The sequence below is a fragment of the Pimephales promelas genome, chromosome 3 (genome assembly GCF_988280905.1).
Source record: "Pimephales promelas chromosome 3, fPimPro1.hap1.1, whole genome shotgun sequence".
Lineage (NCBI taxonomy): Eukaryota > Metazoa > Chordata > Actinopteri > Cypriniformes > Leuciscidae > Pimephales > Pimephales promelas.
The window spans coordinates 40713330-40729839 of record NC_142771.1 but is presented as its reverse complement, the minus strand read 5'-3'; the positions used below and the strand labels follow the sequence as shown (position 1 = coordinate 40729839).

General features: G+C 41.2%; 1 protein-coding gene across 7 annotated transcripts in view; it reads right to left on the bottom strand.

Moving 5' to 3' along the window:
* LOC120476206 (uncharacterized) overlaps positions 1-16510 on the bottom strand; it is a 54627-nt gene that overhangs the window by 22180 nt on the left and 15937 nt on the right. For all 7 annotated transcript variants that reach the window (XM_089128892.1, XM_089128887.1, XM_089128888.1 and 4 more), the window contains one exon: positions 4031-4192. In XM_089128892.1, the coding sequence (XP_088985018.1) occupies positions 4031-4192 (162 nt within the window). The remainder of the gene's footprint in view (positions 1-4030; positions 4193-16510) is intronic.

Genomic DNA, 16510 nt, shown 5'->3' with positions numbered 1-16510 from the left:
AATGAACCTCATTGGTTCTTGCAGAAGGTCAAATGTGATGCATAACACTAGAATGAACCTCATTGGTTCTTGCTGAAGCTCAAACGTGCTGCGTAACACGAGAATGAACCTCATTGGTTCTTGCAGAAGGTCAAATATGATGCATAACACTAGAATGAACCTCATTGGTTCTTGCTGAAGCTCAAACGTGCTGCGTAACACCAGAATGAACCTCATTGGTTCTTGTTGAAGCTCAAACGTGCGGTGTAACACAAGAATGAACCTCACTGGTTCTTGTTGAAGCTCAAACGTGCTGCATAACATCAGAAGGAACCTCATTGGTTCTTGCTGAAGCTCAAACGTGTTGCGTAACACGAGAATGAACCTCATTGGTTCTTGTTGAAGCTCAAACGTGCTGCGTAACTCAATAATGAATCTCATTGGTTCTTGTTGAAGCTCAAACGTGCTGCGTAACACAAAAATGAACCTCATTGGTTCTTGCAGAAGCTCAAACGTGCTGCATAACACGAGAATGAACCTCATTGGTTCTTGCAGAAGGTCAAATGTGATGCATAACACTAGAATGAACCTCATTGGTTCTTTCTGAAGCTCAAACGTGCTGTGTAACATGAGAATGAACCTCATTGGTTCTTGCAGAAGGTCAAATGTGATGCATAACACTAGAATGAACCTCATTGGTTCTTGTTGAAGCTCAAACTTGCTGAGTAACATGAGAATGAACCTCATTGGTTCTTGCTGAAGCTCAAACGTGCTGCGTAACACCAGAATGAACCTCATTGGTTCTTGTTGAAGCTCAAACGTGCGGTGTAACACCAGAATGAACCTCATTGGTTCTTGTTGAAGCTCAAACGTGCGGCGTAATACAAGAATGAACCTCATTGGTTCTTGTTGAAGCTCAAACGTGCTGCGTAACACAAGAATGAACCTCATTGCTTCTTGTTGAAGCTCAAACGTGCTGCGTAACACAAGAATGAACCTCATTGGTTCTTGTTGAAGCTCAAACGTGCTGCGTAACATGAGAATGAACCTCATTGGTTCTTGTTGAAGCTCAAACGTGCGGCACAACACAAGAATGAACCTCATTGGTTCTTGTTGAAGCTCAAACGTGCTGCGTAACACAAGAATGAACCTCATTGGTTCTTGTTGAAGCTCAAACGTGCTGCGTAACAAGAGAATGCACCTCATTGGTTCTTGTTGAAGCTCAAACGTGCTGCGTAACACGAGAATGAACCTCATATGTTCTTGTTGAAGCTCAAACAGGCTGCGTAACACGAGAATGAACCTCATTGGTTCTTGTTGAAGCTCAAACGTGCTGCGTAACACAAGAATGAACCTCATTGGTTCTTGCTGAAGCTCAAACGTGCTGCGTAACACAAGAATGAACCTCATTGGTTCTTGTTGAAGCTCAAACGTGCTGCGTAACACCAGAATGAACCTCATTGGTTCTTGTGGAAGCTCAAACGTGCTGTGTAACACTAGAATGAACCTCATTGGTTCTTGCTGAAGCTCAAACGTGCTGCGTAACACGAGAATGAACCTCATTGGTTCTTGCAGAAGGTCAAATGTGATGCATAACACTAGAATGAACCTCATTGGTTCTTGCTGAAGCTCAAACGTGCTGCGTAACACGAGAATGAACCTCATTGGTTCTTGCAGAAGGTCAAATGTGATGCATAACACTAGAATGAACCTCATTGGTTCTTGTTGAAGCTCAAACGTGCTGCGTAACACCAGAATGAACCTCATTGGTTCTTGTTGAAGCTCAAACGTGCTGCGTAACACGAGAATGAACCTCATTGGTTCTTGCAGAAGGTCAAATGTGATGCATAACACTAGAATGAACCTCATTGGTTCTTGCTGAAGCTCAAACGTGCTGCGTAACACGAGAATGAACCTCATTGGTTCTTGCAGAAGGTCAAATGTGATGCATAACACTAGAATGAACCTCATTGGTTCTTGTTGAAGCTCAAACGTGCTGCGTAACACCAGAATGAACCTCATTGGTTCTTGTTGAAGCTCAAACGTGCTGCGTAACACCAGAATGAACCTCATTGGTTCTTGTTGAAGCTCAAACGTGCGGCGTAACACAAGAATGAACCTCACTGGTTCTTGTTGAAGCTCAAACGTGTTGCGTAACACAAGAATGAACCTCATTGGTTCTTGTTGAAGCTCAAACGTGCTGCGTAACACAAGAATGAACCTCATTGGTTCTTGTGGAAGCTCAAACGTGCTGCATAACACGAGAATGAACCTCATTGGTTCTTGCAGAAGGTCAAATGTGATGCATAACACAAGAATGAACCTCATTGGTTCTTGTTGAAGCTCAAACGTGCTGCGTAACATGAGAATGAACCTCATTGGTTCTTGCTGAAGCTCAAATGTGCTGCGTAACACGAGAATGAACCTCATTGGTTCTTGCAGAAGGTCAAATGTGATGCATAACACTAGAATGAACCTCATTGGTTCTTGTTGAAGCTCAAACGTGTTGCGTAACATGAGAATGAACCTCATTGGTTCTTGCTGAAGCTCAAACGTGCTGCGTAACACCAGAATGAACCTCATTGGTTCTTGTTGAAGCTCAAACGTGCGGCGTAACACCAGAATTAACCTCATTGGTTCTTGTTGAAGCTCAAACGTGCTGCGTAACATGAGAATGAACCTCATTGGTTCTTGCTGAAGCTTAAACGTGCTGCGTAACACCAGAATGAACCTCATTGGTTCTTGTTGAAGCTCAAACGTGCGGCGTAACACCAGAATGAACCTCATTGGTTCTTTCTGAAGCTCAAACGTGCGGTGTAACACAAGAATGAACCTCACTGGTTCTTGTTGAAGCTCAAACGTGCTGCATAACATCAGAAGGAACCTCATTGGTTCTTGCTGAAGCTCAAACGTTTTGCGTAACACGAGAATGAACCTCATTGGTTCTTGTTGAAGCTCAAACGTGCTGCGTAACTCAATAATGAATCTCATTGGTTCTTGTTGAAGCTCAAACGTGCTGCGTAACACAAAAATGAACCTCATTGGTTCTTGCAGAAGCTCAAACGTGCTGCATAACACGAGAATGAACCTCATTGGTTCTTGCAGAAGGTCAAATGTGATGCATAACACTAGAATGAACCTCATTGGTTCTTTCTGAAGCTCAAACGTGCTGTGTAACACGAGAATGAACCTCATTGGTTCTTGTTGAAGCTCAAACGTGCGGCGTAACACCAGAATGAACCTCATTGGTTCTTGTTGAAGCTCAAACGTGCGGCGTAACACAAGAATGAACCTCATTGGTTCTTGTTGAAGCTCAAACGTGCTGAGTAACATGAGAATGAACCTCATTGGTTCTTGTTGAAGCTCAAACGTGCTGCGTAACAAGAGAATGAACCTCATTGGTTCTTGCTGAAGCTCAAACGTGCTGCGTAACACGAGAATGAACCTCATTGGTTCTTGCAGAAGGTCAAATGTGATGCATAACACTAGAATGAACCTCATTGGTTCTTGTTGAAGCTCAAACGTGTTGCGTAACATGAGAATGAACCTCATTGGTTCTTGCTGAAGCTCAAACGTGCTGCGTAACACGAGAATGAACCTCATTGGTTCTTGTTGAAGCTCAAACGTGCGGCGTAACACCAGAATGAACCTCATTGGTTCTTGCGGAAGCTCAAACGTGCGGCGTAACACAAGAATGAACCTCATTGGTTCGAACACAGCTTCCGTTTAGTTTGATGTGTGTGTTGATGAATGTGTATATGTGGATAAAAGAGTCAATTAAGTCTGTTAATCATATAAAGCGATCATGTCTCTTCAGAAAATTTGGACTAAACTACAATCTCTGTTAACTTTTTGAAGTGTTGAAGTGGTAGTAATATAGACTGTCAATGGAGGGACAGAAATAACTCAAAATGAATGAAAGACTTATGGGTTTGGAACTATATGAGGGTGAGTAAATGATGACAGACTATACATTTTTGGGTGAACTAACCCTTTAAAAAAAAAAAAACAATTACACTAGACAGGATTATTATTATATGACTTAACATACTTGAGTTTGTCCAGATGGTTGAGAGCATCAGAGAGCAGCTTCACTCCTGAATCTCCTGGGTGATTGTAGCTCAGATCCAGCTCTCTCAGGTGTGAAGGGTTTGAACTCAGAGCTGATGCCAGAGCAGCACAACCTTCTTCTGTCACCAAACACTGAGATAATCTACAACAACAGGAAGTGAACATGTTAGTGTGCTTCATCTGCTGGTGGCCTCTGATTAATCTAATTGCAAGTTATAATTTCAAAATATAAAACTCTATTTTTACCCATAAAACCTAAAATAATTAACCCTCTGGGGTCGACAGGTCGACAGGGCCTTTTGTTGGATTTTATTCACATAGCAGCAAACAACTTAAAATATGCATTTATATCATTTTTGGTCATGCGGTTAAACAGCAAAACATCATTTGAAACTGAAAAAAATTTACTTTAATTTGTAATCAAAACAAAACAAACAGGATTTTTTCTGCCATCTCTGTGAACTTTTTCTGCAGTGCGTCACAAAAAAATTAAACAAAACTCAGTAAATATTTGAAATAACCCGAAATAACCCGATCTGTACAGTTGCGTCTCTCTTTTTCCTGCGCTTCCAGTTTTGGCACGATTCTCTCACAAACTGAGTTTCGCAAGCGAGAAGAGGAGGGCGGGTCCACCTTCATCATGTAGCCAAATCAGATGAGCTTCTCGCTGACAATCATTTTACTCTGATCTGATTGGTTCAATAAACACGGCAGTTACCAGAACACATCTCAATCTTTATTTGGTTCAGAAATGTTCTCATTGCCAAAATGGTACTTTTAAAGCACACAAACATGTTAAATAAATAAATATATAAATATTTTCCCTTTAACATTTATTTTAATAGCATCACTAAATTATGCACCATTTATCACCTGCAATATGTTTATAAATATTTTTATTTTTATTCAGTTTTTATTCAGACATAATTCATTTTTCATTTGTCAAATCTGGACACAAAGAAAGCATTTTGTTAGGTGGGCTTTTCCCCGAATTTGTTTAAACTGTCTATATATAGCAATACATAATTGACCCTTCGCTAAGCCCAGCCCTCCCTAGTTACTGTTGCTACGCCTGTCAAGCTTTCGCGGCTGGCCCATCTATTATAGTGTGGATGCACCCGGTGTCAGACATTCCCAATGAGATAATTAGTAATTTCCGAACAAGTGAAATATCTGAGAGAGCAAGACAAAAGGGACTTCAGTATCCATTCGAGGGATATATTCACGACATTATATGCAACCGATTAGAGAATAATTTCTTAAAAATTGAAGTTAAAGCCTAACGTTATAGTCCCAGCGCAAGCAGCAGCGCCTCATACGCTGACCGTTCAAATGGGAAACACAAATTGAGGAACAGCTATGTTCATACACAGCAGGGTATGTGAAAATAATCTTAATAATTATAAATCAAACAGCTTATCAATAAATCTTGTGGAATAACACTAATACTGGGAGAGCCGCGATCGGATTGGGTTAAGTTAAGGGGTAACGTTAGTAGGACGTCGATTAACAAAATGCTAAAATATATTTTAAAGTATGTCAGTGAGCCTTTGTCTTGTCTCTTTAATCTTCTTATTTTACGTTATATCAGTATGACCAAAGAACCGTCAATATTTCCAAGCAATAGGTGTTTTTGTTAAGCATGTCGAAATTTACCAGAATGGGTTTCGCACATAGGTGCTAGATCACGCCAATCATTTCTCCCCTTGGCTTTTAGATTTTCTGGAAGGAAAACAATTCCTCTCTCCCGTCCAAACTTTTAGTATACCGGTATCAGATTTGCACAATCCATACGCACAATGCTTCAGCATGTTCCCTCGTTCGAAAGCTTGCCAGACCTCCCGCGCATAGTTACGGTTGCTAAGACATGATTGGCCAGTGGCGGTTTTCGGGCGTGGCTTAGCGAAGGGTCAATTAAAATGTAAGTACTCTGAAAAAGGAAGTATAAAAATCGAGTGTCTGTAGTCCTCTCAGAGCTGCAATTAACACAGCTCATTATTTCATTCACTCCCACCCCCTCCCATCTGGGATCCTTACAAAACCACGCCCCCAAAACACATGAACGCACGCTGCCAACCGCGCTCTGCTCAAGGACGCGGATACCAGCGCCACGGAAAGGAGCAGTGCATTTAGTGACATCATGTCAGAATCACATGTAATAGGGCATTTCAGAATGTTTGTAAACAATAGGCACCGCGATACTTCCGGGTGGCAGAACGCGAGTGGCTTCTATTGACTAACTGAAGAGATCCAGCCAATCAGCCAAGTTTATTTATGACATATGTTATGCGCCGACACGGACACATTGAGACATTATGCATCAAACTCAAATCTATGATCGAACTTTCACTGTAAACAGGGAGCAGCGCTTTTGTAAGGGCTGCAAAATGTGTGCCAACCGGGAATGAACAATTCACAAACTAGGTTATTTATATGACTTACTGAGTTGCGGCCGCCCCGCAACGTCGGCGTGCCCCAGCTCTCACGAGTCATGAATGATTTAGCTTCCGCCACCCCGCGATCGGGCGAGACCGAACCGCTGCTCTCGCGAGTCATGAATAGGAAGTTCATTTTACTGATTTTCTGAGTCATTCGAGTCATTTCGTTTATAAGTGGCTTAATGTTATAATTTTAACATCCAAATTCCCCGATTACATCCACCTACGCAATGTTGATCATATTCTGAATTAAGAAATCATAATGCAGTAAAAATTATTTACAGGGAACATAAATAATCACTTTACCTTCCGAGTCTTACGTTCATTTGTCACGTGACATACACAATGAACAGATCGTCACATATCTGGGACTAATGCAGCAGGATGTCGTAAACGAAATATGGTGGATTATTATTATGACAATAATAATATGATAATAAGAGCGCACCAGGAGCGTTCACAGCCGAGGAGACCGACTCTCTTGTCGTGGCCGTAAAAGACGGAGAACTGACGTTGAATGGGGGTAAGTTATGTCCTTATAGTTATGCATATAGTTATGGCCAAACAGGTCTGATCCGTCATTACTACAATTAGCCTGAAAAAATTGGGTAGGCTAAATGCCTCAGTGTCACAGTCCTCCGTCTGCACCAGTCTGTCTTGTCTTCAGCACTACACTTCCCAGGATCCCCTCGTCACCCTATCCAGTGTTCACTCCCTCATCAGCCACCTGTTCCTCGTCTTGATCATCTGTTTCACCTGTTTTCACCCCATTATGTTTGATTCATCTGTGTATTTAGTTCCCTCAGTTTTACTCTGTCATTGTCGGTCGATGTCTATTGATGTCTATTGTTAACCCGTGTGGTGCCCGTGTTCCTGTCTTCCTGCCTGTTTATATATATTAAATCTGTTCTTTGCCGATATTTCGGACTCCTCGTTCCTCTGCCTGAACCACACCGTGACACTAAGCTTGAAGTGTTAATATTTTTCCTAAATGCCTAAGCTTGAAGTGTTATAATGATTTGCAAAAATAAAAACGGCTGCATCTGTGTTGATGAGAGATTCAAAAGTGTATGCGCGTTGTGCAAGCTACATAATGGCCAAGCATGCTGGTTTTTGCTGGTATACGTTGCAAATAGAGGGGCGGCAAAATTGTTTTTCGCCTAGAGCGGCAGAAGTGCACGCGCCGGTCCTAGCTGTAAACACTGATGATGCGAGCGAAATACCGGAGTGAACATGGCTGTAAACAACTTTTGCTTCAGTTTGAAAAACCCCAGAATGTTCTCCATAACAGAGCGAATTGCATCCCGTGTCTTATTTCCCATTTCTGCGGTCGTTTCGGTTTTCGATTGCTCTAACCTACAATGTAAACTCGGCGCTTAGCGTCTACGTCACGGCTCTCAGCCCGCCCTCTGTTCGTTGATTGGCCGGCTGTTTTCAGGCCAGTGGAAAACTGAAAGATAGGCCGCTATCTCAGACTGACTACAGGAGCGAAATGAAATTAGCGGAAGTAGGAAGTCTGACGTAGTCAGGCTAGCAAACATCGCAAATAAAAGTGAAAGTAAGTCACAGACGCTTAACACACAATCATCTTCAAGTAAAGAAATGAAATGATCTTACCAGGGCTGTTGCCACTCTCTTATTGATGTCTTTGTTTTTGAAATTGATCAATAAAATGCAGCTCATATCTGTTGCTTTTGGTGGCAAAAAAATGCAATCCATTAAATCTGCATACAGGCCCGGTTCTACGGGGGTGCTTGAGGGTGCTAAGCACCCTCAAACAAAAGTGAAAGCACCCTCAGATTAATTTTTTATTAGCACACATGTAAACGAGATTTTGCCGACAAAAGAAACACAGACGGATTTCACACCCAAATAATAGGTTACACAAATAATAGGTTACACAAACTAAATCCATTAACGCGATTCCGATTTCACATCAGAATTTACTTCAGTATTTCATATTATGTTTAATGCATTAAATTGGTTGTGTCCTTTCGCGATCGTAATACGCATAGGTGAAGCTGTCTCTTTAATTGCCCACTTTGTTTGCGTGTGTGCGTCCCGCTCAGGAAATTCGTTAGTGACGGGGCTAATAGCCTTTAGATAGCCAATAAATGTCTATATAAATCGGAATGAATAGAGAGTCTCTGCAACGGCGGTAGATTGAAGTGCTCGCAGTGCACATCCGAGTGAAGATTGCGCGAGACACAAGAGAACTGTATCCATGAAACTGACCGCAGTGGCAAATAGTGCTCAGCTTGATGTCAAAAACATCAAATTTAACCACTAGCTAGATCTCTTAATTAAGAGCGAACTAAATGAATGCTCTGCTAGTTAACTGGAGATGTTTTATCTGTAGTAGGTAAATCTGTTCCTCAATATTTCCAAAAGTGGTGGGTACAAAATTACTCATGACGAAATCTGGTGGGGATCGACATCGAGTGACCAGCATTTAATCTTTAAATCAGCTGTTTCGTTTAAAAGGACTGATTCATTGTCGTCAGAACCTAAATGTCTAAAATGTATGTTACTTATTGTTACGTACTCGTACGTATTTAAGTGTTGCAATATGGATGTGGGTGTGTTGTTGTTGTTGTAGTGTGTGTTTCAGGTGTCCGTTGGATCAATCTGCTGTCAATCTCCATTCTGACGGTGACGTTTTGGTCCGCCTCCTCCAATCACATCTCGCCACGGCAGTTAAAGACCGCGCTCACTCAAATGTTGACCAGCTGTTTGCTCACTTTTGTTTGTTCGCTTGTTTTGATTTACTTTCAATGAGTTTCTGTGTGTGTGTCTAACATTTTAGTTGCTGTTTATTGTTGCCTAGTGTTTTGAGATTATAATGTCAACCTGATGACTTTACACGGAGTGTGTAAAGCTGGGAAGAGAGCAGGTTAGTAGGTCGCGCGACATACACTTTGCACTTAGGATTGTTGATTGTGTTAGACACACTAGTTCAGGAGAATGCCCACTTTGTAAGTTTTGTTATGTAGTTAGTATAGTTTAGTTAGAGCGTCTTGACGCCGAAGATTATTACTTTCTACATTTTGTGTTTGGTAGTTAGTTTAGTTAAATTTAACCTTTAGATAATTCGTTTTGTTTTATTGATTTCTTTGATTTGGGTATCTCTCGTGCTCACTTTTCCCACTTTAAGTATTTGTTAAATGTTATGTTTGTTATTGTTCTTATATTGTTTGTACCTGTGGCAAACACACCTTCTTAAAAATGGCAATGAGGATTAATAAATCCTTTTTGAGCTGAGTTCTGGCGAGTACGTTTTATTTTTCTTGTTCTGTCCGGCACTTTGAAGATGCACACACTATTATTATTATTATTATAAGTGTTGCTTCCTTAATCCCTAGAAAAATAGCAGAGGGACGTAACATTTATGGGGGCTCGTCCGGAATCCAAACTATTGGATTTTTCCCGGTTATTGATGATTATAGTGTGTGTATCTTTGTGCGGGATTTGGCAGGGAAACGCTCGCGTGCAGTATAGACGGATATAGTGACAGTGACGTTAAAAGCTGAGATCATGAGTGCGTTTGATTTTGATTTGCAGTCGTTTATTGAAACACCAACATTAGATACATTTAACAAGTGCAGAAAGGATGATTTGTTAAAAATCGCTGACCACTACGGAATCTCTGTGGTGAGACAAGCATTAAAGGCAACAATTAAAGCTGCTATTCATCAGGGGCTGGTTGAACTTCAGGTGCTTGAGGTAACAGATGTGGATGCTGTGGAGACAGGACAGTCGGCAGTGAGGACGTGTTCAAAAAGCCCTGTTGCATTGGGGAAGGTGCTGAGCGAGGCTTCCGAGGTGGAGGTTGGGGCCGAGACCAAGGCTGCCATGCCGCCCTTTTCTCCCTTTTCTCCGCTTTCAGGTGGAGCTAGTGGCGATGTGCGACTTAAGGTCCGACTCGCCCGCCTGCAGATGGAAGCACAGGAGCGGGCAGAGACACGTAAGGCCGACATGGAGATGCGTCTCAAGATACGCAGCTTGGAGATTGAGGCTGAAAAACAGGTAACGCTGAGAAAACTTGAATTGGAGTCAAGGAAAGTTGACTCGGTTACGTTCAATCCTGTGGGTGCCTCACCTGTTGCAAGTGATGTGTCAACAGCTACCTTTGATGTTGGTAAGCACATATCTTTGGTGCCTCACTTCAGAGAAACCGAGGTGGATACATATTTTTCAGCGTTTGAACGTCTAGCATCCGCACTTAAATGGCCGAAAGAGGTATGGTCTCTTTTATTACAATGTAGGTTGGTCGGAAAAGCTCAGGCGATTATTTCAGCACTGCCGGTAGAGGATAGTTTGGACTATGAGACGGTGAAGAACGCTATTCTGTGTGCATATGAGCTTGTCCCCGAAGCTTATCGACAGAGATTTCGAAATCAGAAAAAAACAGCTCAACAAACGTTTGTAGAATTTGCTCGTGAGAAAGGAATTCTTTTTGATAAGTGGGTGACCGCGAGTAAGACGAAAGATTTTAATTCTCTAAGGGATTTGATGCTTTTGGAAGAGTTCAAGAATTGTTTATCTGAACGTGTGGTCACTTATTTAAACGAACAAAAGGTAACGAATTTGTCTCAGGCTGCAGTTTTGGCCGATGAATTTGTTTTAACTCACAAGAGTGTATTCGTTTCGACTCATTTTGACAAAAGGCTGTCTTTACCTGCACCACAAAATTTGAGTCCCCGTGTTAAGGTCGATATATCACAGCACAAAGAAACGAGAGAATGTTTTTATTGTCATAAAACAGGACATGTAATTGCCGATTGTTTAACTTTACAACGAAAGCAATCTGGACCACCGAAACCAGTTGGTTTCGTGAGAACCGTGCCCGTACGTTCTGATCATGTGTCAGAATCGGACGAGTTTGATGAAAGATTTAAACCGTTTGTGATGAAAGGTTTACTGTCAATAACTGGTAGTCCTGAGGAACAAAAAGAGATCCAGATTTTACGAGACACTGGGGCAATTCAGTCATTTATTTTATCTGAAGTCCTTCCCTTGTCAGAACGAACATCGTGTGGTTCAAGTGTACTAGTTCAGGGTATTGGAATGGACATTATAAAGGTTCCGCTACATCGGGTTCATTTACAGTGTGAGTTGATGTCAGGATTTGTTAAGGTTGCAGTACGTTCTTCCCTTCCTGTGAAAGGGGTTACGTTTATCCTTGGCAATGATTTGGCTGGAGGAAAGGTGACGCCCGTTGTAGAAGTGGTTGACAAACCTGATTTTGTTACCGCTAATGATATTGCTGATACATTTCCTGATGTGTTTCCAGTAAGTGTTGTGACGCGCGCACAAAAGCGAAGAATAGGCAACGACATTACGTTAAATGATTCATTCCTGATGCCAATCTTTGCTGAAGAGAACTCTTTATCCGATTTGCAGTGTTCTAAGGCTGTGACATCAGATCAAAGGGTTGATGAAGTCGTGACTGATTTAGAAGTGTTGACACTACCAATAAAACGTGAGCGGATGGTAGAATCACAGCGAAATGATCCTTCTTTGACTAAGTTTTTCGCTGTCGTTGAGAATTCAAAAACTGTTACAGATAGAAAAGCTGAGTATGTGATAGATGATGAGTTACTGTTACGTAAGTGGAGACCTGTCGCTGGCATAGATAATGAGTGGGATGTTACCTGTCAAATTGTCGTACCCACTGCTTACAGACAGCAAGTCTTAAGTTTGGCTCATGATCATCCGATGTCAGGTCATCTAGGAATTACGAAAACGTATAATCGTATATTAAAACATTTCTTTTGGCCTGGTCTGAAGAAAGATGTCTGTCAGTATTGTAACACTTGTGATGTGTGTCAGGTAACAGGAAAACCAAATCAAAAGGTCCCACCAGCTCCATTGATTCCGATCCCTGTAATTGGGGAGCCTTTCGAGCATGTCATTTTAGATTGTGTTGGCCCTTTGCCGAAGACCAAGTCAGGAAATCAATTTTTACTGACAATCATGTGCTCCGCAACACGATATCCAGAAGCAATTCCCCTGAGGAAAATTACTTCTGTTACAATTGTAAAGGCATTGATTAAATTCTTTTCCACATTTGGATTACCAAAAATTGTACAGACGGATCAGGGAACGAATTTCCTTTCTAGACTGTTTAAACAGGTGTTAAAAACCTTGGAAATATCGCACAGAGTTTCGAGTCCGTACCATCCCGAAAGCCAAGGGGCAATCGAACGTTTTCACCAAACGTTAAAATCAATGCTGCGCAAATACTGTTTAAGCTCCGGTAACGAGTGGGATGAGGGAGTCCCGTTAGTTTTATTTGGTGTTCGCGAAACAGTTCAAGAGTCTCTTTGTTTTAGTCCTGCGGATCTAGTGTTCGGACATACTGTGCGTGGTCCACTCAAAGTTTTGAAAGAGGGAATGTTGCGTGAGAATGCCGCACCTAAGGAAAATATATTGGATTATGTTTGCCGATTCAGAGAGCGCTTGCATAATGCCTGTACGTTTGCAAAAGAACATCTGGCTGTAGCTCAGAAGAGCATGAAAAAGCATTTCGACATAAAGTCTGTTGATCGTGAGATTAAACCTGAAGACAAAGTATTAATACTTCTGCCAGTTCCTGGTTCTGCTCTGTCTGCTCGATTTGCTGGTCCATATGTGGTATCTAAAAAGTTGAGTGAGACAGATTATGTTGTGCATACTCCCGATCGTAAGCGGAAATTTCGGACATGCCATGTAAACATGTTAAAGTTGTATCGTTCTAGAAAATCCTCGGAGAGAATTGAGGAAACGGATCATTTGAACTCTAATTCCGTGGCTGCGCCTGTGGCAGTTGTTTCAGCACCCATTGCTGAGGATTGCGAGGTGGTATCGCCATCTGCTGGTGAGTCATTTGTTGATGATGGCGTTTCCCTTCGTAATGCTCATGGGTGTGTCAGACTGTCTAATTCTGAAATACTACAGTCATTACCATCTTTTCTGACTGATTTGTCCAAAGCTCAGAAGCAGGATGTTATTAAAATAATTCGTGATTTCCCCATGCTGTTTGGTGATATTCCATCCCAAACGACTGTGTTACAACATGACATTCAGATTACATGTGATTTTCCAATCAAACAACACGCTTATCGAGTAAATAATACGAAACGATCAGTGATGAAAACAGAAGTTGAGTACTTGTTGAAGAACGATCTAGCTGAACCTAGTTTTAGTCCATGGAGTTCACCCTGTCTTCTTGTCTCAAAACCAGATGGTACATTTCGATTCTGTACAGACTATAGAAAAGTAAACTCTGTTACTGTTTCAGACAGTTATCCTCTACCTAGGATGGAGGACTGTGTAGACAACATAGGCTCCGCAAAATTCGTAACCAAATTAGATCTTCTTAAAGGTTACTGGCAGGTCCCTCTTACGCCACGCGCTGCAGAGATATCCGCTTTTGTAACTCCTGATAATTTCCTACAATACAAGGTAATGGCGTTCGGATTGAGAAACGCTCCGGCAACATTTCAGCGGCTTGTTAATATGGTATTATCAGGAGTACCAAATTGTAATGCTTACCTTGATGACCTGGTGATCTATTCCTCTGACTGGCATGAGCATTTGACCCTCCTAAGAACCGTATTCAAACGTCTAGCAAGTGCGTCCTTAACTATAAATCTGGCGAAATGTGAGTTTGGGAAAGCCACAATTACGTACTTGGGTAAGGTAGTCGGCCAGGGAAAAGTCCGGCCGGTGGGTGCCAAAGTTTCCGCTATTGTTGATTTTCCTGCGCCTACTACACGGCGAGAGTTACGTCGGTTTCTAGGCATGGTTGGGTATTACAGAAATTTTTGTCGAAATTTCTCAACTGTTGTACATCCCCTTACCGATCTGTTAAGTCCTGCAACTGTTTTCAGATGGTCAGAATTATGCCAACATGCGTTTAACAGTGTAAAGACCCTGTTAAGTAGTGCACCTGTCCTAGCCGCTCCGGACTTCTCGCGCCCATTCAAGCTTGAAGTGGATGCGAGTGCTTTGGGTACAGGCGCCGTGCTTCTTCAAGAAGATGACATTTGTTTAGATCACCCAGTTTGTTATTTTTCACGAAAATTTAACAAGCATCAGCTAAATTACTCTACAATCGAGAAGGAAGCCCTTGGACTTCTTCTGGCCTTGGAGTTTTTTGAGGTTTATGTCGGTTCTTCTGTTTTACCTGTTACGGTATATACTGATCATAACCCGTTAGTATTCTTATCGAAGATGTACAATCATAACCAGCGACTCATGCGTTGGTCGTTGTTTATGCAGAATTACAACCTCAACATTAAGCATAAGAAGGGTTCTGAAAATGTTGTTGCTGACGCCTTATCGAGAGCAATAGGAAATTAAAGTTTTTGTGTGTATCTTTATATGTTTATGTTTTTAAATGTTTAAAAAAAAAAAAATAAAATAACTTAAATCTTTAAGGGGGGAAGTGTTACGTACTCGTACGTATTTAAGTGTTGCAATATGGATGTGGGTGTGTTGTTGTTGTTGTAGTGTGTGTTTCAGGTGTCCGTTGGATCAATCTGCTGTCAATCTCCATTCTGACGGTGACGTTTTGGTCCGCCTCCTCCAATCACATCTCGCCACGGCAGTTAAAGACCGCGCTCACTCAAATGTTGACCAGCTGTTTGCTCACTTTTGTTTGTTCGCTTGTTTTGATTTACTTTCAATGAGTTTCTGTGTGTGTGTCTAACATTTTAGTTGCTGTTTATTGTTGCCTAGTGTTTTGAGATTATAATGTCAACCTGATGACTTTACACGGAGTGTGTAAAGCTGGGAAGAGAGCAGGTTAGTAGGTCGCGCGACATACACTTTGCACTTAGGATTGTTGATTGTGTTAGACACACTAGTTCAGGAGAATGCCCACTTTGTAAGTTTTGTTATGTAGTTAGTATAGTTTAGTTAGAGCGTCTTGACGCCGAAGATTATTACTTTCTACATTTTGTGTTTGGTAGTTAGTTTAGTTAAATTTAACCTTTAGATAATTCGTTTTGTTTTATTGATTTCTTTGATTTGGGTATCTCTCGTGCTCACTTTTCCCACTTTAAGTATTTGTTAAATGTTATGTTTGTTATTGTTCTTATATTGTTTGTACCTGTGGCAAACACACCTTCTTAAAAATGGCAATGAGGATTAATAAATCCTTTTTGAGCTGAGTTCTGGCGAGTACGTTTTATTTTTCTTGTTCTGTCCGGCACTTTGAAGATGCACACACTATTATTATTATTATTATAAGTGTTGCTTCCTTAATCCCTAGAAAAATAGCAGAGGGACGTAACACTTATATTAACTTATTTATTCAACTGCAGAATAAAATCAGTTTCAATAATTCAATTTGTATATAGGCTACTGCTGTTATTTGGGGATAAAGCACTATGTGTAATTTCTTAACTATGAAATGATATGTAAAGGATAAAAACTCATACAGGGACATAGGCTACTCGATCATGGATATCGCATATTGTTTAACATTTGAGCACCCTCACTATTTTCAAAAGCACCCTCAGTGATTTGGTTCTAGAACCGGGCCTGTCTGCATATAACGCGGGAGCTGAAGATCGGATTTATATTATATCCGTTCTGCAAAAACACATTTATGTGGCCAGGTGTAAATGGAATCGGTCAGAACACTTATTATCCGGATAACTTATCTGGATACGGATCTCATTTTAATACCAGGTGTAAATGGGGTCTGAAAGCTCAGCATTAGATTGCCGAATAAAACTGTGAGGTAAAGTATTATCAAACATTTGTTTTTGACAACTGTTAAAGACTTTCCTTTACAGTAGGCCTAACTTTATCGAGTTAAAAGTTTCCCCCCTGATGCCAGACATAGTGGAGAGGAGTGACAAAATGACAGTAGGATTGTGTAAACAAAGTATGAGTCTAGCATCGCCATGTCAGTGTATTGATTCATTGTCTCTTCATAGTTTGCAAGAGACATTTAATAAACTGAGCGTATTTGATAAACTGGGTGTAGCCTACTCATCTGTCAATATGAAACGTGATCTTTGGTCATT